General features: G+C 44.5%; 1 protein-coding gene across 1 annotated transcript in view; it reads left to right on the forward strand.

Moving 5' to 3' along the window:
* Positions 1-27,533, forward strand: part of LOC106567530 (protein Jade-1) — a 150,722-nt gene that overhangs the window by 27,189 nt on the left and 96,000 nt on the right. Inside the window, exon 5 of the mRNA XM_045693416.1 lies at positions 16,724-16,881. Within this exon, the coding sequence (XP_045549372.1) occupies positions 16,724-16,881 (158 nt within the window). The remainder of the gene's footprint in view (positions 1-16,723; positions 16,882-27,533) is intronic.

Genomic DNA, 27,533 nt, shown 5'->3' on the forward strand with positions numbered 1-27,533 from the left:
TGTGGTTTACACACAGAAGGAAAGTTATTGGAAGAACATCAGGCAGTGAAGCTTCCCAGTTGGAGTTTGTCTTGGGAAAGAGGGAATTTTATTTTCTCTCACTTTTTTTCTCCGCTGTCTCGCTCTCTCTGGTTCTATATGACATGATCAAATGCTGGTTTTGCCGGCCATGTGTAGTGGAGGCTCCTGGCCCTGGCCTCTTCCTCTGTTGGGTACTGACGCCAAGACGGCCCTGGTGCCTGGGCCTGCGGCTCCGTGATAAGGTCAGATGTGTCCAGCGACTGAGGATCAACTCTCAACCGCTGCTCTGGAGCGGCAGGGCCCTAATCGTCTCTGGAATGGCCAGGGAGGGGGAGCTGGGGGGCTGGGTATGCTGCCTGCTCTGAGGCATGGAGGCATGTGGGGCTTCCAGAGTTGAGGTCAATTTATATTTTAAATCAGTTGATTACAGGAAGGTAACGAATTCAAAACATTTATTTTTGTTAACAGGGTTTTATATGGTTAGTGTTCCATTGCAAAGAGAACACGTGTCGCTTTTTCTTGTTTTAAAACATGATGCAGTAAACCCTCAGTAACGCTTCAACGTCTCAAATGGCGAGACTGACTAGCTACCAAATGGACGGACTTCATTAGTGTGTTTTTTGTCGGGAGCAATGTGGTCTAATTAGTCAGGCAATGCCCACATTATTCTGACATATTTTAGAATGTAAAAATTATGTGAATGTCAATGTATAATGCCATTGTGTAGGCCTATATATTCCTGTAGGGATAATGCATACATTTGAGGGGAGGGGGGGGTGGGGTGGTTGGTTTTCTTCTATAGGCTATTACAACAATGAAATGTAAAATGTAGATCCTTAGAAAATTCCTTGAAAGACCTTGAATTTGACTTGCCAATGTCAGTATGAACCATATTTAGGCTACTTGCTCGGCCCACAAATGAAAGAGAGAATCACCTGCTGTTGAAATTATGCGTGCATCGTTTGATTTCCTGTCATATCTTGACCCGGGCCAGTATTTCTTATTTTTTTCCCCATTTGTGCCAGTAGCTTTAAGTTGTCACTGGCTAATTGACCTGAATGTGGAGCCCTGCTGTGTGCGGTGCACGTAGGGCCTACTTGTCTACCGCTTTGTGTAGCTGTTAGGGGTGGGGGACACTTTTCCGTGAGTAGACAAACACCACTCGAGCTCTGTCACCTTCCACCGCAGATGTGGAAGTGCGACATCGGCAGATGCGGTGGATTGAGACACATCCAAAGCTAGATATTTCATGGGCCCGGCCCGCCACAGGAATCGCTAGAGCGCGATGGGACAAGGACATCCTGGCCGGCCAAACCCTCCCCTAAACCGGACAACGCTGGGCCAATTGTGCGCCGCTGCATGGGTGTCACGGTCGGCTGCGACACAGCCCTGGATCGAACCCGGATCTGTAGTGACGCTTCTAGCACTGCGAACCTGTGCCTTAGACTGCTGCGCCACTCGGGAGGCAATGTTGTCTACTGATTTGAGAATCAAGTCTATCAGCACAGCCGATGTCCCCTTGGAGCGCGAGGGCACCGTGGCTGCCCCACTTACACATTCTTAGCTCTAGCCTGTTCTGAGGAACCAGTACACTCACTGGGAGTCTGGGCTGCATCACCACTTATGCTGCACAGAAGTTAACACACTTGAGTAATTCATAATGGCAACAATGTCCATTACAGGCTAGAACGCTTTTGCAAGAAGATACTGATAGCGTCCAGGTTTCCTTAATAGCTTACAGCTGAAGCTTACATCAATTCACTTACCTTTTCAAAGTTGATTGTTACTGGAGTTGCAAAGGGTCGGAAACTTGCCGGTAAATTTCTGGAATTTGTCCGGAGATTTTGCATGGCTAGTTGAGCCCTGGAATTTGGGGAATTTTGCTTAAATTCATCAAAGTTAGCTTATAACAGTTAACCTTTTTTTTGTGGGATACACACAAGGCAATTCTAGGTCTTGTGGCATATTTTGGTTAAACTATCCCCAATTCAACAGAATTGCAAGCCTCTGCATGCACAATGCATTCTTCCATCACATGTGCAGTGCACTCTTCAATCACATGTGCAGCTGATTCTCAAGATCTTGCACACTAATGAGATGCTATAGAGCACTACTACACTGTCTGAGCCAAGGACTACATGCTTTCTGGTAAGTTTTGATTACAGTATTGGGTTGGGTGAATATATATTATATGACATACATTATTTTTTGTTAACAAGTAAATAGTAGACTACAGCAAAATGTGTTTAAATAATTTCTAACTTGTTAACAATTTAATTCTGCTAGTAGTTTTTGCTACCATGTGGGTTTAGCTGGCTTGAGCCTGCTAACTGAGGAGTGTTCATTTACCTGTTTCCATACATATTTAATTTTAAAACATTTATCTTACAAAGGAGTTGTTTAATCTAACAGCTTCACTATTTATCTGTACATGGAATTGTTTTTACTCTTTTAAAAAAAATATATATTTTTTTTTTTCTCCTAATCTTTACAGGAAATGCCACGGGCACTATCTGATGTGTGGAGACATTTCACTGGAGCTAACGTAGAAGGGAAAAGCTGTGTACGTTTGCAAATACTGTGCCAAATCATATGTGAAGAATGCAAGAAAGATGCAGAATCATCTGGCCAAATGCATAAAGTTCCCTCAGCGCTCACAACAAGCAACCTCTGACAAAAGTCCCTCTACTTCTATTCAAGGTGAAAAAGGATGAATCAGACACCTTACCGATAGCAACAGCTCATGGTCCTCCTGGAATCAGAACTTCTTTTTTTAATCAATGGAGGAAATGCTGATGAATGTCTTTCCTGTCTTGCTGTGTATGTGACTGGTTCACCTCTGATGCTCACAGGCAGGGTGATATTCCGATATTTCTGAATGTTCTTCGCCCAGCATACACCCCTCCAACCAGACATGCTTTAGCTACTAATTTGCTGGATGCGGAGTTCAAGTGGAGGTCAAGAAAATCATAGAGAAAGCAGACTGTATTGCAATCATCTCTGATGGGTGGTTGAATGTTTGTGGGCAAGGAATAATTAACTACATCACCCCTCGACCAGTATTCTACAAGAGCACAGACACAATGGACAACAGACACACTAGTCTCTACATTGCAGATGAGCTGAAGGCAGTCATCAATGACCTTGGACCACAGAAGGTATTTGCACTGGTGACAGACAATGCTGCGACATGAAGGCTGTTTGGTTTAGTGGAGGAGTCCAACCCTCACATCACACCCATTGGCTGTGCTGCTCATGCTTTGAATATGCTCCTCAAGGACATCATGGCACTGAAAACAAATTATACATTCTGCAAGAGAGCCAAGGAAATGGTTCGGTATGTGAAGGGTCATCAAGTTATAGCAGCAATCTACCTCACCAAGCAAAGTGAGACGAATAAGAGCACAACATTGAAGCTGCCCAGTAACACCCATTGGGGTGGTGTTGTCATCATGTTTGACAGTCTCCTGGAGGGGAAGGAGTCTCTCCAAGAAATGGCCATATCACAGTCTGCCGCTATGGACCGCACCATCAAGAGGATCCTCCTGGAGGATGTATTTTGGGAGAGAGTGGTAAGCAGCCTGAAACTCCTGAAACCTATAGCTGTAGCCATTGCACAGATTGAGGGAGACAATGCCATCCGATCTGATGTTCAGACTCTGCTTGCAGATGTAAGAGAAGAAATCCGTACTGCCCTGCCCACTTCACTGTTGCTCCAAGCAGAGGAAACTGCAGTTCTGAAGTACATCAAAATGCGTGATGACTTCTATCTGAAGCTCATATACGCTGCAGCGTACATGTTGGACCCAAAGTATGCTGGTAAGAGCAACAAGGCCTATGGTTTCATCACTACTGTGTCTCGTCACCTTGGCCTGGATGAGGGCAAGGTTCTTGGCAGTCTGGCGAAGTACACTTCCAAGCAAGGGCTTTGGGATGGAGATGCAATATGGCAGTCGTGCCAACATACAGTGGGGGGGAAAAGTATTTGATCCCCTGCTGATTTTGTACGTTTGCCCACTTACAAAGAAATGATCAGTCTATAATTTTAATAGGTTTATTTGAACAGTTAGAGACAACCAAAAAACAAACAAAAAAGCCAGAAAAACGCATGTCAAAAATGTTATAAAATGATTTGCATTTTAATGAGGGAAATATGTATTTGACCCCTCTGCAAAACATGACTTAGTACTTGGTGGCAAAACCCTTGTTGGCAATCACAGAGGTCAGACGTTTCTTGTAGTTGGCCACCGGGTTTGCACACCTCAGGAGGGATTTTGTCCCACTCCTCTTTGCAGATCTTCTCCAAGTCGTTAAGGTTTCGAGGCTGACGTTTGGTAACTCGAACCTTCAGCTCCCTCCACAGATTTTCTATGGGATTAAGGTCTGGAGACTGGCTAGGCCACTCCAGGACCTTAATGTGCTTCTTCTTGAGCCACTCCTTTGTTGCCTTGGCCGTGTGTTTTGGGTTATTGTCATGCTGGAATACCCATCCACGACTCATTTTCAATGCCCTGGCTGAGGGAAGGATGTTCTCACCCAAGATTTGACAGTACATGGCCTCGTCCATCGTCCCTTTGATGCGGTGAAGTTGTCCTGTTCCCTTAGCAGAAAAACACCCCCAAAGCATAATGTTTCCACCTCCATGTTTGACTGTGGAGATGGTGTTCTTGGAGTCATAGGCAGCATTCCTCCTCCTCCAAACACGGCGAGTTGAGTTGATGTCAAAGAGCTCCATTTTGGTCTCATCTTACCACAACACTTTCACACAGTTGTCCTCTGAGTCATTCAGATGTTTATTGGGAAACTTCAGACGGGCATGTATATGTATTCTTGAGCAGGGGGACCTTGCGGGCGCTGCAGGATTTCAGTCCTTCACGGCGTAGTGTGTTACCAATTGTTTTCTTGGTGACTATGGTCCCTGCTGCCTTGAGATCATTGACAAGATCCTCCTGTGTAATTCTGGGCTGATTCCTCACCGTTCTCATGATCATTGCAACTCCACGAGGTGAGATCTTGCATGGAGCCCCAGGCAGAGGGAGATTGACAGTTCTTTTGTGTTTCTTCCATTTGCGAATAATCACACTAACTGTTGTCACCTTCTCACCAAGCTGCTTGGCGATGGTCTTGTAGCCCATTCCAGCCTTGTGTAGGTCTACAATCTTGTCCCTGACATCCTTGGAGAGCTCTTTGGTCTTGGCCATGGTGGAGAGTTTGGAATCTGATTGATTGATTGCTTCTGTGGACAGGTGTGTTTTTTTTTACAGGTAACAAGCTGCGGTTAGGAGCACTCCCTTTAGGAGTGTGCTCCTAATCTCAGATCGTTACCTGTATAAAAGACACCTGGGAGCCAGAAATCTTTCTGATTGAGAGGGGGTCAAATACTTATTTCCGTCATTAAAATGCAAATGAATTTATAACATTTCTGGCATGCATTTTTCTGGATTCTTTTGTTGTTATTCTCTCTCACTGTTCAAATAAACCTACCATTAAAATTATAGACTGATCCTTTCTTTGTCAGTGGGCAAACGTACAAAATCAGCAGGGGATCAAATACTTTCTCCCCCCACTGTATCTCATCAGCCACCTGGTGGAAGGGACTTTGTGTATCTAAGGATCTTTCCCCGTTGTCTCCATCATCCTTCAAATCCCACCAACATCAGCCGCCTCAGAGCGCAACTGGTCCTTGTTTGAGAACACACACACCAAAGCACGCAACAGGCTGACCAGTACAAGGGTTGAAAAATTGGTGGCTATCCAGGCAAATTTGAGGATTTTTGAACCTGACAACGAGCCATCCTCAAGGTTGGAAAGTGACAGTGAAGATGAGGCCTCAGAGTCTGACGTTCAAGAGGTGGACATTGAGGAGGTCCAGGGAGAAGACATGGAAGCCTGCGCGAAAGACAACCAAAGCTTTAGTTTCCAGACTATCATTTTACAGATGCATGTTGAAACCGTTTTTGGGTAATGCGATGGATCATTTAATATTCCCTTTCTTTTGTTGTTCAGTGAAATCATCCCATGTGAAGAGTCAACTCATTTAATTAAAGTTCAATTCGTAACAGTTTGTATTTATTTTTTTCTATTGGAAGGATTTAAGCATTTGCAATTATGTCTGCTTATGATATGGTAAAAGGTTTATGTTTCTGGTTCTATATGATATGGTAAATATATCCACTGCAAAAAAACATTTAAATGGTATTAATATTAATTTGCATATTTCAGTTAATTCCCACGGAAAGTTTCCACCTCTGAATATTCCCCAAAATGTGCAACCCTATTTGCCACCAAAAATATTATTCATTCATTTCATCTCCCCTGCCTCACGTCTCTCCCAGTCAAGATCATCTTGGCTCGAGCACCGAAGTGTGTGTGTGTGTGTGAGAATGTCATTGGTCTTAAAGAGACAGCGCTTTTTTTTATACAATATGTTTATTCTATGGAAATGTTGTTGATCAGTACAATAAACTAGGTTCCAAATGGAAGGGAATGTCTGTAGCCCCATGACATGAGCCAAAACAAGCTCAATAACTCAATATTCCTATGGAATATGCATTCACCTATATTTGGCTTAGGCTACATCTTGATTTACCCAGTGTATTAATAGACTAGAGATTTACCAGTATATTTACCAGCATGTATCGTTTTGGTATTCAGTATTGCCATACTAAACCTGGTATCTGTATTGAAGTCAAAGTTCTGGTATCGTGACAACACTGGTTTTTGTGTGGATGTGGAATTGTTTCAGGAAGGGTTGGACTAGACAGTGAACTGCAGCGATGGGCTATTTATATTGACATGGTATAGGCCTATATGGATCATCTATGGGAGCATCCATTCAAGACATTTGCTGCCATTTGAGTTGGGGCTGGGTGATATGGCCTAAAAATCATATCTCGATTTTTCTTTCTCCAAACTTTATTACTTTTACTAAATAAGTTTTGTTGCACAATTAAAGTTCAATACACTCCATGTAAAATTATACCTAGGCTAAATATAAGCCTTCCACAACCGTAAGAACCACTAATGATTTTTATCAAAAATAAACTCAGTAAGAAAATAAACGTCCCTTTTTCAGAACCCTGTCGTTCAAAGATAATTTGTAAAAATCCAAATAACTTCACATATGACCGATGTTTTTCTAATAAAAAAAATAAATAATATTTAATATATTTTTTTGATATTTTTTCTTTCTTTTTTTCTGTTGGCCCAAACCTCAAATGCAAATAGCAAGTCTCAACTAATTCCTCAACAACAAGCAGTTATCTTTTGTCGTTGTTGTGAGTGGCACGGTGAGGGGCTTGGTGTCTGTGCGAGTGGGAAGGTGCATACAGGACAGAAGGGGTGAAGGAGACCAAAAAGACGTAGAATGACCCTAAACAAATATATATATATATAAATCTTGATTCTTGCGATTTATAGCAATTTAGAACCTCGTGCTAAAACATACACTTGAATTAATCAAATGAATTTGATATTTCGCCCAGACATAATTTGAGTCCAACCCATTTTTATTCTGGGCTTTGGCTGCTCTGCAATGGGACAGCCTACAATCCCTCCCTAAACACGGAGCCTCGTCCACAACCATCCAATTCATGATCTCTCTTGGTCTCGAAGTAATGGCTTTATGTGTAGTTCCAGTAAGGAGAGGGGAGATGCCTGGTGCTGATGTGGTCTGTGGAGATGCTGCTGTGTCGTTTGGCCTGAGTCGGCTAGGGAGTAGTGGCCAGCCGCTCATGGTTTGGACCCCATTGGATGCGTCCCAAATGGCAAAGTATTCTCTATATAGGGCTTTGATCAAAAGTAGAGCACTATCGGCCCTGGTCAAATGTTTTGCACTACACGTTGACCATTTGGGAAGCAGGTTTCTGTCTGTAGTCGGCCAGTCTGGTGTGTGTTGGCAGAGGGCAGCAGCATTGTGCCAGCCTGGTTTAGACTGGTGTAGAGTTTGGCATTGAGACTGCAAGATTGGTGTGGAGGTGGAGGTGACCAACCTTGTTGACAGACCTGTCTGGATTCAGCTGAGAGATGGGGGATGGAGGAACGCTCTTGAAGTGTGTCTGTGGGGGACAGAGGAAAGGGGGGGTGTGTGTGGGTGGTTGGTTGGTTGGGGAGGTGTTAAATTCATCTCCAGTGTGGTTCATGACCCCTGCTGTGCCTCTCCCTGCTGGTCCTCTCTCTCACTGGGCCGTGATTCACTAGGCTAATGCGGTGAGTGTAAATGGCGAGCCCCCCCCCCACAAAAAAAAACTCCTCCAGACCGTCAAAAACACCAATCATTAAAGCCACGCGGGCGCTAAAATTAGCCGCCTCTCTGCTTGCGGACATCTGTCATGACGCTGAAGGAGGTAGTCATGGCTCCTAGTGCTAATTTGTTGTTTCTCGCTCACTCACTCAATTCAAGGGCTTTTTTGGCATGGGGAACATATGTTAACATTGCCAAAGTAAGTGAAGTAGATAATAAACAAAAGTGAAATAAACAATAAAAATGTACATTGAACATTACACTCACAGAAGTTCCAAAAGAATAAAGACATTTCAAATGTCATGTCATACAGTGTTGTAACGATGTGCAAATAGTTGAAGTGCAAAAGGGAAAATAAGCATAAATATGGGTTGTATTTACAATGGTGTTTGTTCTTCACTGTTTGCCCTTTTCTTGTGGCAACAGGTCACACATCTTGCTGTTGTGATGGCACACTGGTATTTCACCCAGTAGATATGGGAGTTGATCACAATTGGGTTTGTTTTTTAATTCTTTGTGGATTTGTGTAATCTGAGGGAAATATGTGCCTCTATGGTCATACATTTGGCAGGAGGTTAGGAAGTGCAGCTCAGTTTCCACCTCATTTTGTGGGCAGTGTGCACATAGCCTGTCTTCTCTGTCTCTCTCTGTCTCTCTCTCTGTCTCTCTCTCTCTGTCTGTGTGTGTCTCTCTCTCGCTCTCCAGCCTCCTGTAGTGTAGCCTTAAGTCAACATGAGCCTTTTTGAAATGTACGACACTTTCAGAATTCAGTTAAATCCGTTGAAGTTGTCAGTTTGTTTTCCCCTCTACTTAAGTCGTGTTTTTTTTCTCATCCTAAATGGCCTTGAGACTTGATGCGGGCAGCAGCACTGTAGCAGCAGCACTGTAGCAGCAGCAGTTTCATGCTCATCACTTTCATTGGCGGTTGGTGACGTTTAAGATAAGGCAGGACAGTGATTTTGTTTTTATGAGCACGGCCTTCAATTACAGCATATTGGATGACTGTCATTCATATTCCATTCACCCAGCTCAATGTAACAGCGATACGTTTAGGCTACTACATGATACTCAAATGTTCCCTATACCCATCATGAGGTTGCTACAACCTAGCCTATGAATGAACGTTTACAACGTAGGTGCACAGGTCAAGAGAACAATTAGAGTAATCAAGGTGACAAACAGTGACATTCAATACCGCTTTTCACACTTGCCTGCATCGATACTAAACAAAAATATAAACGCAACATGTAAAGTTTTGGTTTCATGAGCTGAAATAAAAGATCCCAGAAATCTTCCGTATGCACAAAAAGCTTATTTCTCTCAAATTTTGTTCACAAATTTGTTTACATCCCTTTTAGTGAGCATTTTTCCTTTGCCAAGATAATATAATCTATCCACCTGACAGGTGTGGCATATCAAGAAGCTGATTAAACAGCAAGATCATTATACAGGTGCACCTTGTGCTGGGGACAATAAAAGGTCACTCTAAAATGTGCAGTTTCATCACACAACACAATGCCACAGATGTCTTGTTGTGAGGGAGCAAACAATTGGCATGCTGACTGCAGTAATGTCCGACAGAGCGGTTATCAGAGTATTTAATGTTAATTTCTCTACCATAAGCCGCCTCCAACACCACTTTAGAGAATTTGGCAGTACATCCAACTGGCCTCACGACCGCAGACCACATGTAACCACGCCAGCCCAGGACCTCCACATCTGACTTCAAACCTGTGGGATTGTCTGAGGGGGAGGGTGGGTGCTGAGGTGTATTTGTGTCTGCAATAAAGTCCTTTTGTGGGGGAAAAAATGAATTCTGATTGGCTGGGCCTGGCTCCCAGGTGGTTGGGCCTATACCTTCCCAGGTATTTGAAATCCATAGATTTGGGCCTAATGAATTTATTTAAATTGACTGATTTCTGTAACTGTAACTCAGTCAAATCTTTGAAATTGTATGTTGAGTTTATTTTATTCTTCAGTATAATTGATCTAGGGTGTAATCATTAGTCCAACAGTTGAAAATGAGAGTTTCTATTGGACAAATTCAGTATGTGGACACCTGCTTGTCCAATGTATCCTTCCAAAATCATGGGCATTAATATGGAGTTGGTCTCCCTTTTGCTGCTATAACAGCCTCCACTCTCCTGGGAAGGCTTTCCACTAGATGTTGGCCCATTGCTGCGGGGACATGCTTCCATTCAACCACAAGAGCATTAGTGAGGTCGGGCACTGATGCTGGGCGATTTAGGCCTGGCTCGCAGTCGGCGTTCCAATTCATCCCAATGGGGTTGAGGTCAGAGCTCTATGCAGGCCAGTCAAGTTCTTACACACCGATCTCGACAAACCATTTCTGTATGGACCTCGCTTTGTGCCCGAGGGCATTGTCATGCTGTAACAGGGAAGGGTCTTCCCCAAACTGTTTCCACAAAGTTGGAAGCACAGAATCGTCTCGAATGTCATTGTATGCTGTAGCGTTAAATTGTCCTTTTACTGGAACTAAGGGGTTAGCCCAGACCATTATTTGTCCTCCACCAAACTTTACAGCAGGCACTATGCATTGGGGCAGGTAGCGTTCTCCTGGCATTTACCAAACCCAGATTTGTCCATCGGACTGTCAGATGGTGAAACGTGATTCATCACTCCAGAGAACGCGTTTCCACTGCTCCAGAGTCCAATGGCGGCAAGCTTTACACCACTCCAGCCGACGCTTGGCATTGTGCATTGTGATCTTAGGCTTGGCTGCTCTGCCATGGAAACCCATTTCGTGAAGCTCCCAACTAACAATTCTTGTGTTGACGTTGCTTCCAGTGGCAGTTTGGAACTCCTGTAGTGAGTGTTGCAACTGAGGAGAGACGATTTTTACACACAACGCGCTTCAGCACTCGGCGGTCCCGCTCTGTGAGCTTGTGTGGCCTACCACTTCGAGGCTGAGCCATTGTTGTTCCAAGACGTTTCTACTTCACAATAACAGCACTTACAGTTGACCAGGGCAGCTCTAATAGCGCAGACATTTTATAAACTGACTTGTTGGAAAGGTGGCATCCTATGCTGGTGCATCGTTGAATGTCACTGAGCTCTTCAGTAAGTTCATTTTACTGCCAATGTTTGTCTATGGAGATTGCATGGCTGTATGCTCTATTTTATACACCTGTCAGCAATGGGTGTGGCTGAAATAGCCAAATCCACTAATTTGAAGGGGTGTCCACATGCACTATATTTACAAAAGTATGTTTATCCCTGTTCCGTTTGCTTCTGTTTTTAAGAAACACTTTAACACAATCGGCAGAATGAATACACCCCTGATCACACGCAAACACAGTTCACTTTCATAGCATGATCATTTTGCTTGTTGTATAATTCCTTCTCGCATCTACACGCTCTCCTCCTCTCACCTTTTCCCTTCGCTTGTGGACTTCAGTGCACAACACATCAGCTGTCTGTGACCAGGTGAAAAACTTTTCCAAGCCAAACCTTCATTTCATATCCGCTAACTGCTACATACACAGCCTACATCGTTGCCACCATATTCACTAATGTCATAGCAGACATAGCTACTAAAATGAATGAGTTTGTAAACCCATTACAATCATGCAGTACAGTGTACAGTCAGCAAGCAGTTTAGCAGTTACACCGGCGGGCCCCGGTGGCAATAAATTAATATATCTGCAAGCTTAGCTTGACTTGGAAGAGTTGGTGTTGGATAGCCTTAGCCAGCTAGCTAACATAGTGTCCCTCCCAGTTTGAGCCAGCTGTTTTAAGTAGGCTAAACTAGCTAGTTGCATTCGATAGCTAAATATACAACTAAATATATGTAGCTACCTCTTTCTCGCTCTCTTACTTCACCTTCATTTTTAAAGAAATCAATTTGTTCAAAACTGTTCAACTATTATCTTTCTCTTGAGCCTACTACTCACCACATTGTATGCACTGCAGTGCTAGCTAGCTGTAGCTTATGTTTTCTGTACTAGATTCAGTTCATGCTGCAAGATAGGTTTGGAGGCCGTCGTCTGGAAGTTGTCATAATTACTGTATAAGTCTATGGCACTGGTCCGATTCATTATTTATATATATATATATATATATATATATATATATATATATATTGTACTTATTCTTTTACCACAATGCTGAATGCTAATCTGCTCTCTTGACAACTCCTTATGGACTTTATCATGCAAAAAAAAGGGTTTGGCTTGACAATGACTATGGAGTAGGCAAAAGCACAAATAGATATGGGACCAGGCTATAACAGTAGTGCATCACATAGGGTGCCATTGGGGACACAACCCTCCGTCTTGGTGCGGTTTGGTCAGATGTGCATTTAGCCACGTTCCCATTTCCATACCGTCACTATCCTCAACACACATCTACCACGTTCCCATTTCCATACCGTCACTATCCTCAACTCACATCTACCACGTTCCCATTTCCATACCGTCACTATCCTCTACACAAGGTAGGTGATTATAAAGGTGAGCGAGACCAGGTGAGTCAGTCAAACCTGCACACATTCCTGTTGCGGTGAGGCAGATTTACATTACTGAGGTGAACAGTGTTCTGCTCTGCAGATCTCTCCCTCTCTCTCTCTCTCTGTGTGTGTGTGTGTGTGTGTGTGTGTGTGTGTGTGTGTGATTTGTAATCCCTCTCGGCCTGTCATCCCCTCCTTCCCCATGTCATCACTTAAGCACTAGATTGGAGGTAATGAGAACCCTGCTCGCTACAAAACATAACTCCTATCCATCCTGGGTTTACATCCTTACTCAGCTACAGTGTGTGTTTCTTTACCTGATGATGCTGACGTAAGTAGCTGTAGGTCATTGAGCTCCCCTATCCCTGACCGTTACTGCTGTGTACAGGACGGGTGCTGGGAATGACACTGTCCTCCTGTCATCATTATCATACCCGCTTGACAAGCCCCTGCCAGGGAGTCGCTCATCCTCAGCACTAAACACACATACACCATCTCCTATGTGTATACTGTATTCTATACTATTCTACTGTTTCTTAGTCCGTTCCGCTCCGACATCGCTCGTCCATATGTATGTAGTCTTAATTCATTCCTTACTTAGATTTTGTGTGTGTTGGGTATATGTTGTGTACTTTGTTCGATACTACTTGTTAGGTATTACTGCACTGTCGGAGCTAGAAGCACAAGCATTTCGCTACACCCTCAATAACATCTGCTAATCACGTGTATGTGACCAATAACATTTTATTTGATTTCCACAACACACTGTTTGATATAAGAAAGGGAAGGAAAGGGGAATAAAGGGAGACGGGGGTGGAAGTAGAGATGTGGGGCAGAGGGGGAGCGAGCGAGGGGTGGGGTGAAATGAGAGATGGATGGGTAAAGGGGGAGGGAGAGAGAGAGAGGGAGAGAGAGGAGTGGACATTAAAAGCAGGGACCTTGTAATTCTGTTTCCCTGACATTAATTAGCTGTGGTTGGGTTGTATAAACACGGCAGTAAAAATGAATCACTGACACACCCTCTGCTCTGCTGCTGGGTGTTGGAGAGCAAACAGGAGATCATCCGGACTGTCCTCCCCCAGTTCTGCTCTGCTGAAGGGGAGGAGGATGGTTCATCTTGGCCTCGGCTCACTGTCTGAGACACACACACACTTTCTCTTTGCTCTCTCTGTCCCACACACACACTTTCCGTCCCACACACACACACACTCTCCATCCCACACGCACTGTCTCATACACACTCGCTACATTGCATTATTTATTTGCGCTGGCAGACACCCTGGTCGACCAAGGCGACTTTCACCCGGCTGTCCACCTGGGTTTTTACATATGGCCTTTTCATATACAGCCTAGCACTTACTGGGGCTGCTGCGTTCGCTTTCTCAGCTTCTCCACATTAATCCCAGGAAGAGAAAGAGCTCTTCTAGATAAAGGATTGCGGCCCAAATGGCACCTTTTCCCCCTATAGTGCACTACCTTTGACTAGAGCCCTGTGGGCCCCGATCAAAAGCAGTGCGCTGAAAAGGGAATAGGGTGCCATTTGGGACTCATCCAGAGAAATCTATCCTTCCTGCCCTCCGGTCATAAAGGTCAACTCCCCTGTGACCTAACCATTACTCCCTCTCTATCTCTACTCCCTTCCTCTTCATTTAGCTTTCTCCAGTCTCTCTTTCAGCTGTCTTTTCAACTCTCTCGCTCCCGCTCTGAGACACTTATCCTCCCTCTCTCTGTTTATCAACTCCCAGTATCCCTCCCCCTGTTTCTGAAGTAAGAAGAAAAAACCGCACTAGGAGTCCTTGGTTATATCCATGCGTGTGCTAGTGAGAGCATCAGCAGAGGAATGGAGGGTAACGGAGAGAGGGAGGGATGATGGAGGGAGAGAAGGATGTAGGAAGGGATAGGTACAGGCAGCTAGCTAATAAAGCAGGGGATAAGCAGGGGCTTCTTAAGGAATGATAACGTGTATAATGAAGTGGGTGTCAAAGCTGATCTGCCAGCCTGGTTGGATAATGCTCTGCATGGCATGGTGGGCCCGTGCCTTATGTCCTTGAGGAAGGTTGGTGTAGGTTTGGGGATCAGTGCTTCTTATGGGACTGATCACATCAGTGTTGCTCCGCAGGCCCCCGCCAGGCCACAGGGTTGAGACTCTCTGGGCTCATCCCAAATGGGACCCTATTCTCTTTTGTAGTGCACTACTTTTTACCAGGGTCCCAATGGGTAGTGCACTATAAAGGGAATAAGGTGCCATTTGGGACAAAGCCCCTCGCCTCACCCTGGGCTCTGAGGCACAGAGCATCCTGAAGCCCAGCTCTTTCTTTTCTTTTTAATTTCCTATGAAATCTGACAAAGTTGTTGGTCTGCCGGTGGCCTTTCGTCGGATGTTGAAATTGAAATCGCCCGTTTTATGCAGGCTTTGCATACACAAAGACTGTGTAGCGTCAGTTGTAGCGGTTATTTGACCTGGGCTACCGGATATCAACACCACTGCCACCTGCAACAGTACAACAGTGATTGCCATGTGACATTGGCTCGTTTTGTGCTTACAATATCAGTCTAAAGGACTGCCCTTTTCTTACAAAGTGAAGCTTTTTCCCCAAATGACACCCTATTCCCTTTTATAGTGCACTACCCATAGGGCCCTGGTCAAAAGTAGTGCACTATAAAGAGAATAGGGTGCCATTTGGATGCACCCAGTGACACACTTACAATGGCGATTCCCTGTTGACGATGCTTTTTGAGTTTGAGAACTGCTATACCGATGGAAGTTATTGGTATGGTGATAATTTGACAGTGACTGAAACTCTTTCTGTTGTGTTTTTCCATGTGTCAATTTGAGTGAAACCCCGTTTCTCTCGCTGTCTTCTGTCAGGTGTTCTTTATAGCGTTAGTTGTAAAGTAGTGCTGAGTGATTCACTTTTTTGTTGTTGTATTAAACAACTAATTGACCGATATGGATTCAGTTACTTCAATTCTATTTAGTTCGGTTTTTTTTGGTGAGGCCAATGTGCCGTTTCTCTCTAGAGTGAAATTGAATCATTCATGAGAGAAATTAAGTCAAGAACTATGTGGGATACTGGTTTGAAGGCCGATGTAATTTTCATTAAGCAAGTATTCAACCTTCAGTGCAGAAACGTGATAATTAACTACAATGACAATAATCCATTGCACCTGTTCTTGTCCGAGCCAGACAAACTTAGGTCTGCTACGTTAGGTCACATGCAGACCGCATGAAAGAGGAATGTACACAACACAATGAGGAGAGAGCTAGAGGAGGTTTGAAAGTATGCCTTATCTACTTTGAAGAACTAGTAAAATGATTTTAGACAGCTCTGCAGCATACTTAGGCAGGCTAGCCTAGCTAAATAGGATGACTAAAGACAGAACAGTATGGGGAGCACATAGATAACGTTAGATGGTCTTGCTGGCTGGCTGCTACTGACTGAGCAGAGATGCAATGATGAAAAATAATAAAGTAATCAAATAAAAAGTAATATTCACAGAAATATTTTATTTCATAGTCATTTCCAATGTATCTATTGATGTCTACCCAATGTGAACCTGACCGAGACAATGGAATATTTTCAATGTTTTGGCAATTGAATGTTCACTATTCTTGGCTTTGGAATTTCCATTTAAAAAAGCTGTCAAATATTTTCTGTCTTTATTTCCTCCTTTTTTTCCTTCTTTTTAAACGGAACCTATCTCAAACACGAATCACTCAGCACTATTGTAAAGGCTCTTTCACCTGGGCTCCTTTACACCCCCTTCGACAATACTTAGTTCCCCAAATGATGTTACCATTACCAGCCTGCGTGATGGTAATGTTTAGGTTGCAATGTTTAGCCTGAAACCTGTCATGTTTTCTCAAATTCAAACTGTTATACAGATGCAAATGATTGTTATCATAATCATTTGACTCAAACGCTCTCGCTTTGCGTTGTGAATGGTGTCCGTATGACTGAAACTCTTTCTGTCTGTGTGTTTCCGGTCAGGTGTTTCGGACGGACTTCATCACGGCCATGAAGCTGCCAGACTCGGCCCAGCTGGGCCCTGATGACTTCTACGTGCTGTCTGACCCCTGGAGACAGGAGTGGGAGAAGGGGGTCCAGGTTCCCGCCAGCGTAGACGCCATCCCAGAACCCGTCGTCAGGTAGGGAGGATGTTTACTGTTTTAGGGCTCTATAAAATCACCTGATTCCATTGTGTTTTCTCCATTTTGTTTTTCCAGAGTTCTGTTCTGTTAGGTTTTCGCTTTCAAAATCCCCCCCTAAAATTTCAATAGAAAAACAATGCTTAAACCACATCAGGAGACTACTTTTGAGCTCTAGGGAAAATGTGAGACGAATTCCATTGCACACCTAGCAAGAGGCTGTTGTTTAGTGTTGTTTTTGTAGCGCCCATGTGATGGTAGAGTTTGCAAAGCAAAACCTAGCCACTGGATGCAAATAATCGTGATATCATTCTGCAAGGTAAGCATAGGCTACTTTGTTGGTAACATTTTCATTGAGAAGGTTTTTGGGAACGCCTTTCCATCTACCAGAATATTTTTCATGTGCCTCATTGCTGATGACTACACGAAGTTCCAGCTGCACGGGGAATTCTGTTTGCCTATTCAGAAAGTTGCAGGAATCACATTCTGTTCATATCTTATGATTAGACTTGGGCAAATTTTAAAGAAATATTCAATTAATTTAGTTTATTCCCTACTAAGTTCAATACATTTTTGAATATTGTTGAATTCCATTTTTGTGATTCCGTCCATGTTTTTAGTGCCCTACTGTTTGAATGCTTTCCCTGCTCTGATGCAGTGCAACCATGAAAAACAACTGCACTTAAACCACACCCTGAACCCTCACACACCAATAATACTGTTTCAATGCTTTCATTTATTCTGATACAACTCTGATAGGTAAAGGTGTGTGGTTGGGAGGCAGAGGTAGAGTGGGGGTGGAGAAGTCCCAACAAAGGGACCGGGTCACAGGGAAACATCAACAAACCTCAGTGCTTTACTCTCATTCTGCTCATACAGGAAACACAATGTGCCCTATCACACGCTAAAAGGACCGCCGTTGGGAAACACTGCAGAGGACACACACACACACACACACACACACACACACACACACACACACACACACGCACACACACAGACCTGCATGCTTAGCTTCAGTGTAACGTTGCAGCATGTTGCGTTGCCCGGCTCTTGGCTATGATCATCTCCCACAGACAGACGGGTGTGTGGAAGAATCAGAGTCCCCCCCCACACACACACACACACACACACACACGCCCCATTCCCCACCACACACACATGCCCCATTCCCCACCACACACATTTGACAGGTTTTACTGGAAGAGATCACAGCAGCACCATGTGTTCTAGAGGTCAGGTCAGCTGCATTGTGAGAAAGGGTTTGTAGTGGGCCCTTAAGTGCTGCTCAGTGTCCAGGGATCGTAGGATCACACACCAACGAGGGTTCCTAGGCTCTGGGAACATGGAGTGATTGGTCGGAGTTCGTCAGATGGGGGGGGGTCTACACAGACTGGGTTGTAGAGTGAGGATGGGAGACTGGGGTGCACGCAACACACACTCATGCGGAGAGACACACACACACACAGAGACTCACGGAGTGTGGCAGAGGTAGAGTGGGGGTAGGGAAGTCACACCAAAGGTACTGGGTCACAGGGAAACATCAACAAACCTTAGTGCTTTACTCTCCTGGTCATGCAGGAAACACAATGTGGGAAGATGGATTGGATAGATGAGATGTGTGTAGAGCTGGATAGATAGCCTAGTGGTTAGAGCGTTGGGCCACTAACCGAAGGGATCCAATCCCCGAGCTGTCTTTCTGCACCTGAACAAGGCAGTTAACCCACTGTTCCCCGGTAGGCCTTCGTTGTAAATAACAATTTGTTCTTAACGGACTTAAATAAAAATGAATTAAAAAAGGTACAAATTAGGAGAGGAAAAGATGAGGGTAACTAGATAAATGGGTGGATAGATGCACAAATTAGCATGTTGTTGCCTTGATTTATTTTGAATGTGGGGAGATGCAGGGATAGATGGTTGAAGGTAGATAATAAGTGAGTTGACTGCACTTAGAAATAATGGCATCTTCCAAAAATTGTGGAAAGGAAAAGCTGCAGGGCCTGTCGGTCTCAGCTAGCCTTGCGTTCTTGCTCGCAGTCCTCCTCTTCTCGTCCACCGTGCGGCCTCGCTCTGTCTGTACGAGCTCACTGTGCCGTCGCGGTTTCCGATAAACACTTAATGGTCGAAGAGAGAGGCCGAGATGGCTCGGTCCCTGTGTTTGTGCTCCTTTTGAGTGAGAGAGAGAGTGAGAGAGAGAGAGAGAGAGAGAGAGAGAGAGACTCCCTTGGCCAAGTGGAAGTAATTAGCCGTTGCATAAGTCTCATTCGGCAGACAGAGAATGATGAATTGGCACGCTCGCTTTAGCCTCAGTCCCCATTGAAACGCAGGGGAACCAAATCATTACATGTACAAGAACCTTCTTTTCTCCTAATGAGAAAAGGCTTGACGCAGCAAAGGCAGGTTTTCTTCTTCTGTTGACTGTGGTGGCGGCGAACTGGAAACCATCATACTTCGAAAGACTTTGTCTTTTGCTTTGGCCTGAGGAGAAGAGGAGAGGGAAAACCGAACAGTAGCTGAGAGAAAGGGCGAGCGAGTGCATGGCTTGGTGGCTCAGTGGGGAGATAAAATACGTTTGGGGTTCAGAGGTCTAGAGAGCCGAGGAGCAGGGCCATGGCCTAGGAAACTAGCATTGGTTCCCCAGGGAACAACCTCCTCCCAGTCCTAGGCTACGTCCCAAATGGCACCCTATTCGGTATAGTGCACTAACTGTGGCCAGAGCCTTTGATCAGCTCAAGGCTGCATCTTCTCCCAGCAGACAAGGCTTGAAGTCACAGTGCACTATTTTATGTCCACTTCAACAACTGGAACCTCCCCAAACTCCTTCCATGATGATGATTGGCATTATAAAGAGACGGGCTTTCGGCCAAAGATGAGCATGGGTCAAGGAGGTTTTAAAAACCCACTGTTCTGTACCACATCATTACCAAACTGACTGGTTCTGCCTGGCCTGGGTCACTGGGTTCAGGATTGACTGAGCTTGGCTTGCTGCTCTCTGGCCTGGCTCTGCTTGGCTTGGTAATGGTAACTCTGACCGCAGCCTGCCTGCTGTCTGTCTAATCCCAGTGCCTGGGCCTGCGGGCCTGCAGTTTCCAGCGCAAACCTGGGTTCAATACTATTTGAAAACTTTCAAAATAGTTTGTTTGCTTTAGTCAGCCTGGAGTGTGGGGGGTGGGGTCCATATGTGTCAGGAAGCTCAATCAAGCCCAGCTAAAGTATTAGAAGTGGTTTTGAATAGTATTTGAACCCAGGTGTGCACTCCTGTTCTCCAGAGCTGCTGTGCAGACCAGGCTTTGTTAGAGTCCAGTCATGCTGTTGTAAGCTCTCTCACCAGGGTGGCTGGATGGAGGGGCGCCATCACTTCTAGGCCTATATTCTCCTGTTAACTATGTCACAGGGATGCCCCCTCCTTTCATTGTCTTATCTATGGCTTGGTGAACTCTGGCTCAATCCCACATCCACCCCTTGCCCCTACGCCCTATGCACTGAAAATAATGGATCATTTTAAGCAATATGAAGGTAAATATGCTCAGGTTTGGATTCTCTGGTCACTTTTTCTCTATGAGCCAGTAACCCATCAGTGGATTAGTGGACCTCGCTGTAGTGGTACACCACCTATTGAGTTGAAGACTGGTTTAGTAAAACGGGAGATGAAATCCATGCGAGCTGTGCTTGGAATCATAAGCACATAGATCACTGAAAGTAGGCTATACAGTCAATTGTATAACATCCTAAAGCACAACATTTTCCAAAGGATGTATGTGTGTGTATAAGCTGTCCCCTGTGTGTGAGGGGGGGTGTTTTACAGTTGTGATCCCTTGGGTTGTGTGCGTTTAGTTGCGCGCGCGTGTGTGTTATTTCTCCCTTGGGTGGTGCAGCTGGATCTCTTCGCAAGGAAAAGCAGTCCTCCCACCCAAAGCAGTGTGCATGCCACAGCTATGAATCCACCCTACAGACACACACACACACACACACACACCCTCCACACCAGTACTTGCGGTTGGACCCGTGTGACGGATCAAAGCTGTGTGCTATGCATCGTGGGCTGAGCAACATCTGGGGCATTAAAGGGTTCCCTACGAACCCCCCCATCTGCCTGCCCTCTCTCCTGTGCCTGCATGTGTGTTTCTATGTGAGCTCATTGTGTGTCTGTCTACATGTATGGATCACGTGTTGTGCACCCTGCCACCTCAGACTTAAAGACTGCTTTAGGGGGAACGCTCTAGTTGTTGATCATCCCACATGAAACAACGGGCAGCTCCGTTGTTATCAGTTCCGCTGCTCCCCTGTGGTGCATGTCTCTGTGGTGTTTTTCTTTGTGGTTTGGTGAGGGGCCCCTCATGCCAATAGCTGTGGCCACTGCGGGCTGTGCAGGTGGCAGCAGGACCTTCAGAGGCTGCGTCCCACATATCAGCATATTCCCTATGTAGTGCGCTGCTTTTGGCCAGACCCCTATGGGCCCTATAAAGGGAATAGGGTACTCTTTGGGACGCAGCCTCTGCTCTGTTTCGCCTGGGTGACTCATCCTCACTTACTCACTTCCCACTCCTTCTCACAAATGACGCTGTTTCCTGCTCATCAGGGACCAGGAGACCGTTGGTTCAGCAGCCTTTTCCTTTTTTTTTGTTGAATATCTCTAGTAGGGAGAAGGAGACTAGGGGGGACACAGGCTCAGAAGTACACACTACACACATGCTAGCTAGCAAGCCAAGCAATCCACAGCGGGTGTTAGCAAAACGGACGAAGCCTATACAACTGTCTCACCTAGGGATGCGCCGATATCCGATATTTTCCTAGCTCTAAAAAAATTATACTTAACATTTTTGCAGCTTTTTAAGCATTCTAGTACAGTTAAATAGTTCACACACACACGGACAAACTACAGTCCCTGGTTCGAATCCAGGCTGTATCACATCTGTCCGTGGTTGTGCGCCGCCCTATGGGACTCACAATTGGCCCAGCGTCGTCTGAGATTGGCCGGGGTAGGCCGTCATTGTAAATTAGAATTTGTTCCTAACTGACTTGCCTAGTTAAATAAAGGTTACACATATACACACACACACACACACACACACACACACACACACACATACCACCCCACCGACCCCCAAAAAGTTATTTTGTTGGCATTTACGTATGTCCCTATTTCCAGTAAAACATGATCAAAACCTATTTATTTCACTTCCTGTGCTGTTTCGTTGTTCATTTGTTCAGTCATTTCATTCTCAACCAGGATTTCATCATACATGTCAAGCAGTGAAGTTTCAGCTCTGTCTGTCTGTGGCCTCTCTTCCTCGGTGCGCACTGTCGCTGCGTCCGTTTCCATCTTGTCCAGCTGTGTATGTAACATATCACGTAAACCCTGTTTCTTGTCTGCATCGAAGTAGCGGTCCTTGTACCTAGCATCGAGCCTGGTGGCGGCACAGTAAAGTGGCTCCGAGAGAATGCCACCGACTCGCTTGTTCACAGCCTCGAGTACTTTTGTAAGTTTTAACCCCACGGTCTGTGTGGGCGGTTTTGTTGAGCAGGCGTTTCAATCCCACGACAGAGGGTATCACGTCTGCTGCAGACGCAGGTTGGTGAGTTTATTTCTCCAGTCAGTTGTTCAAACGGCGCTAGCAGTGTGTTCAAGTTTCCATGTTTCAAACATGTTTTCAAATACCATTTGAAATGGCAGCAGCGGTATGAGAACCAGCACATTCTTGAACATGCTATACGGCTTTCCTCAGTACCAAATCCACATCGACCCACTGTGCTGTCAGACTCAGCATGCTCATGGGGCCGACGTCGCTGGTCCAAATGTCAGTCGTGACGTTAATAGCAGTGACGCCCATAGCAAGTAGCTCATAGATGTACATTTCAACAATACTGCATAACTCTGGTAGGGCAACATCTGAAAAATAGTGTGTACCGGGGCTCAACCAGTCGGCGAAAGCCAACATCATCCACAACATAGGACGGTTGATTGTCAAGGGCAATGAATTCCATTGTCTTGGCGTTGATAGATTTCGCCTTTTGACTTGTCTCGCTGACGATGTTGGCATTTTTAGCTAATATCGGCCGATTCCGATATGCTCACCGATATATCGTGCATCCCTAGTCTCACCAGTCACTTCTATTTCAAATCCTGTGGTTTGTAGCTAAAAGTTGGATGGCAAGAGGAAACCCCGTCACCAATTGTTGACCGACATAATACTGGGTTTGAGCTGTAAAATTTAATATGAGGTGACAGTGCATTCGGAAAGTATTCAGACCTTTTCCCTTTTTCCACATTTTGTTACGTTACAGCCTTACTCTAAAATGTGTAAAATGATTTTTTCCCCCCTCATAAATTTACACACAATACCCCATAATGACAAAGGAGAGAAAAAAAAAAAGGTTTTTGGAAATGTATTTTAAAACTAATTGAAATACCTTATTTACATAAGCATTCAGACCCTTTGCTATGAGACACGACATTGAGATCAGGTGCATCATGTTTCCATTGATAATCCTTGATGTTTTTACAACTTGGAGTCTACCTGCAATTCGGCCTGTGGGAGATTATACTCACCCCCAAATTTTGTTTGATAAAAACATAAGCAAAATCAGCTCCAAGCAATTTCTATTCTTTATTTTAACCCCTTTCTCGCCCCATTTACGTGGTAGCCGGCTCCAAGTGATTTAAAATGTTGTAAATCTGTTCCAAAGTATTCCATCACATAATAAAGAGATATACAGTACCAGTCAAGTTTGGACACACCTACTCATTCCAGGGGTTTTCTTTATTTTGACTATTTTCTACATTGTAGAATAATAGTGAAGACATTGAAACTATGAAATAACACACATGGAATCATGTAGTAACCATAAAAGTATTAAGCAAATCAAAATATATTTGAGATTCTTCAAAGTAGCCACCCTGTGCCTTGATGACAGCTTTGTACACTCTTGGCATTCTTTGTGGGAACTCCTTCAAGACTGTTGGAAAAGCATTCCAGGTGAAGCTGGTTGAGAGAATGCCAAGAGTGTGCAAAGCTGTCATCAAGGCAAAGGGTTATTACGTTTGTAGAAATACAAAACTTTCAATCATTCAATGGTATGTCATCACTATACTTTCCATTCCGACATTACATGTATCCATCGCAGTGCTATTCTATACCGTTGAAGTACAGTTCTAGGTCATTGTGCATACCATATGTAGGTCATATGAACTTAATCCACAACAATTCCGAAGATTTTGGAGCTGTATAGGATTGAGGCCAACACGTCTCTCCCAGGCTTCCCCAACCAGCTCTCCGGACTTCCGAAGACGAGGTCGCATGCACCCACACTTATAGCGTTCTTGTCTTCCACCACACACTGCTCTGAGACCCAGGGCTGTTGCTTTGCGGGTTTCGTCATCCGTCCACTAAAGTCTTTAGCCGGGAGACGACTGTCAGAATTGAGGTTGTTTTCCTAGCTTTTTGAAGACTAGAACTAGCTAGCTGGTAAATTAGACTTTTCCCCGGAACCCGTTGGCGAGACCGCCAATATATCTTCCTCTCGCACGAAGGCTCGAAAATGCCCCAATTTAGTCCTGTTTTAATTAAATCTCTAAGCTGCTCATTACTGTGGCAGTGTCGTCTCTCCATCTCTTTTTCAGAAAGCTCCATCAGAGTATTTCTTCCCACAGTTTTAGTCTAGCTGGGCTAGCTAGCTATCTTTAGCTTGGCTTGTTTACTTCTAGTGGGGGTGTAGACAAGGAAGCGTGGGGGGTGTTGCACATGCACATATCGTGCATATGAGAAACAATCCAAAAATGTGCTCAAATTCTGAGCGAATATTGAATTTTACACTGTGGGTCACAGCTCTTTGTTGTGTAGTCTCATCAACTAAACTTCTTCTGTGTGCGATTTTAAAATAATCGCTTCAAGAACATTCATCTGGTGTCATAGAAGCAATTATTGGTACCATCATGATTGTCTTTAAAAAAAAGTTTTATTTACACCAAGATTGCCATTTTTCCCTTTCACTATAATGGGGGATCCTGTTTTCTGCAAACAGTGCCTGCAGTACCGCGGTCGGCCTTGAACCTCTTGGCTTCAATGAGAGGGGGCAGTCCTTCACCCCTGGTTTGGACTTAGGCAGACCGGGAAAAAAAAAACACTTACAGTGGGAAGAAAAAGTATGTGAACCCTTTGGAATTACCTGGATTTCTGCATAAATTAGTCATAAAATTTGAAAACATTAAGTCACAACAATAGACAAACACTTCAACTAAACTAATAACACACAAACAATTGTGATTTTTCATGTCTTCATTGAACACACTGTATTCACAGTGCAGGTTGGAAAAAGTATGTGAACCTTTTGGATTTAATAACAGGTTGACCCTCCTTTGGTAGCAGTAACCTCATCCAAATGTTTTCTGTAGTTGAGGATCAGACCTGCACAACGGTCAGGAGGAATTCTGGACCATTCCTCTTTACAAAACAGTTTCGGTTCAACAATATTCCTGGGATGTCTGGTGTGAACCGCTCTCTTGAGATGCTGTGGCATGACCTCAATCCGGTTGAGGTCAGGACTGACTGGGCCACTCCAGAAGGCATATTTTCTTCTGTTCAAGCCATTCTGTTGTTGATTTACTTCTGTCTTTTGGGTTGTTGTCCTGTTGCATTACCTGACTTCTGTTGAGCTTCAATTGACAGACCGATAGCCTTACATTCTCCTGCAAAATGTCTTGATAAACTTGGGAATTAATGTTTCCGTCGATGACAGCAAGCTGTTCAGGCCCTGATGCAGAATAGCAGCCCCAAACCATGATGCTCCCTCCACCATACTTTACAGTTGGGATGAGGTTTTGATGTTGGTGTGCTGTGCCTTTTTTTCTCCACACATAGTGTTGTGTGTTCCTTCCAAACAACTCAACTGTAGTTTTATCTGTCCACAGAATATTTTGACAGGAGCGCCGTGGAACATCCAGATGCTCTTCTGCAAACTTCAGAGGTGCAGCAATGTTTTTTTTTGGACAGCAGTGGCTTCTTCCATGGTGTCCTCCCATGAACACCATTCTTCTTGTTAGTGTTTTACGTATCGTAGACTCGTCAACAGAGATGTTAGCGTGTTCCAGAGATTTCTGTAAGTCATTAGCTGACACTCTAGGATTCTTCTTAACCTCATTGAGCATTCTGTGCTGTGCTCTTGCAGTCATCTTTGCAGGACGGCCACTCCTAGGGAGAGTAGCAACAGGGCTGAAATTTCTCCATTTATAGACAATTTGTCTTACTCTGGACTTTATTTTAGAAATACTTTTGTAACCATTTCCAGCTTTATGCAAGGCAACAATTCTTAATCTTAGGTCTTCTGAGATCTCTTTTGTTTTGAGGCATGGTTCACATCAGGCAATGCTTCTTGTGAATAGCAAACTCAAATTTTGTGAGGGTTTTTTTATCGGGCAAGGCAGCTATAACCAACATCTCCAATCTTGTCTCATTGATTGGACTCCAAGTTAGCTGACTGACTTCAATGGAGAAGTCAGTAGCCTAGGGGTTCACATACTTTTTCCAACCTACACTGTGAATGTTTAAATAATGTATTCAATAGACAAGAAAAATACAATAATTTGTGTGTTATTAGTTTAAGGGACACTGAATTTCTCTGTTGTGACTTAGATGAAGATCAGATCAAAGTTGATGTAAAATTTATGCAGAAATCCAGGTAATTCCAAAGGGTTCACATACTTTTTCTATGCAGAAAAAATCTCACTCACTCACTACACTTCCTCATCCATCAAAACATAGCTGGCAACGGGAAGCCATTCTCTTTAATGACCACATCAGGGATGCCAAAGCACCCTGGCCAGTCACTCTCGCCTCTCCGCTTTAAGGAGAGTAAATGCTGTTTACGAGGGTTGTGTTACTCAGCAGACACCAACGTCTCAGCTCTCTCTTTAAAGAACCAGCCACCCAACACTACCATGCACCGCTTTGCAGTGTTTCGTTTAGCCTCTCCTTCTCTCTTTATTCTCTCCTCCTCCATCTTCCCATTCTCCTCTCCTCCTTCACTCAAGGTTTTGTGTTGTTTTTTCTCTTTTCTCTATGAGGTGGCGTAGTCGTGTTTCTTCTTCCTGCTGGTGGCTCCGGTGTTCTGTTTTGCTGCATTGTCCACTACTTTGTTTTGGATGACCTTGTTCTAAGCGTCCGACCGACCGCCTCTCGCTGTGTTTTGGATAGAGGAAGAAAGATTAGAGGGCGAGGGATGACAGAGGAAAGGCATGACGGTAGTGGTTAAAAGTCCACCTTTCAGAGAAATGAAGTGAAGGACTGAACCACAGACCAGACAGACTAAACGTGTGCCACACAGCAACCTTTCTTGAGTTGTTGCAGCTCTATGGTCTGAAAGTGGCATCAATTCCTCTTCCTTGTCTCCCTTCACCTTGCGTCACTTCCTGTTGAATTAGGAACAAGGGAGAGTTTATTGTTTTGAAAGTCTATTGAAAAAGTTTGATTACTTGCTAGCTACCGTTTTGAGTTTGGATCCCGCGACGCAGTTGGCATCAGTTGCTGGGGCCGCTACCATCTGTCCAGTGATCCTGCCGACTAAGGCCGATCTGAGGAGCTACTTGGCGTAGCAGCTAGCCTAGCTGCTAGCTAGCTGCCTATCAAGCTAGCAGGGTTTTCTTGAGGTCTTGAACA

The sequence above is a fragment of the Salmo salar genome, chromosome ssa13 (assembly GCF_905237065.1).
Source record: "Salmo salar chromosome ssa13, Ssal_v3.1, whole genome shotgun sequence".
Taxonomy (NCBI): Eukaryota; Metazoa; Chordata; class Actinopteri; order Salmoniformes; family Salmonidae; genus Salmo; species Salmo salar.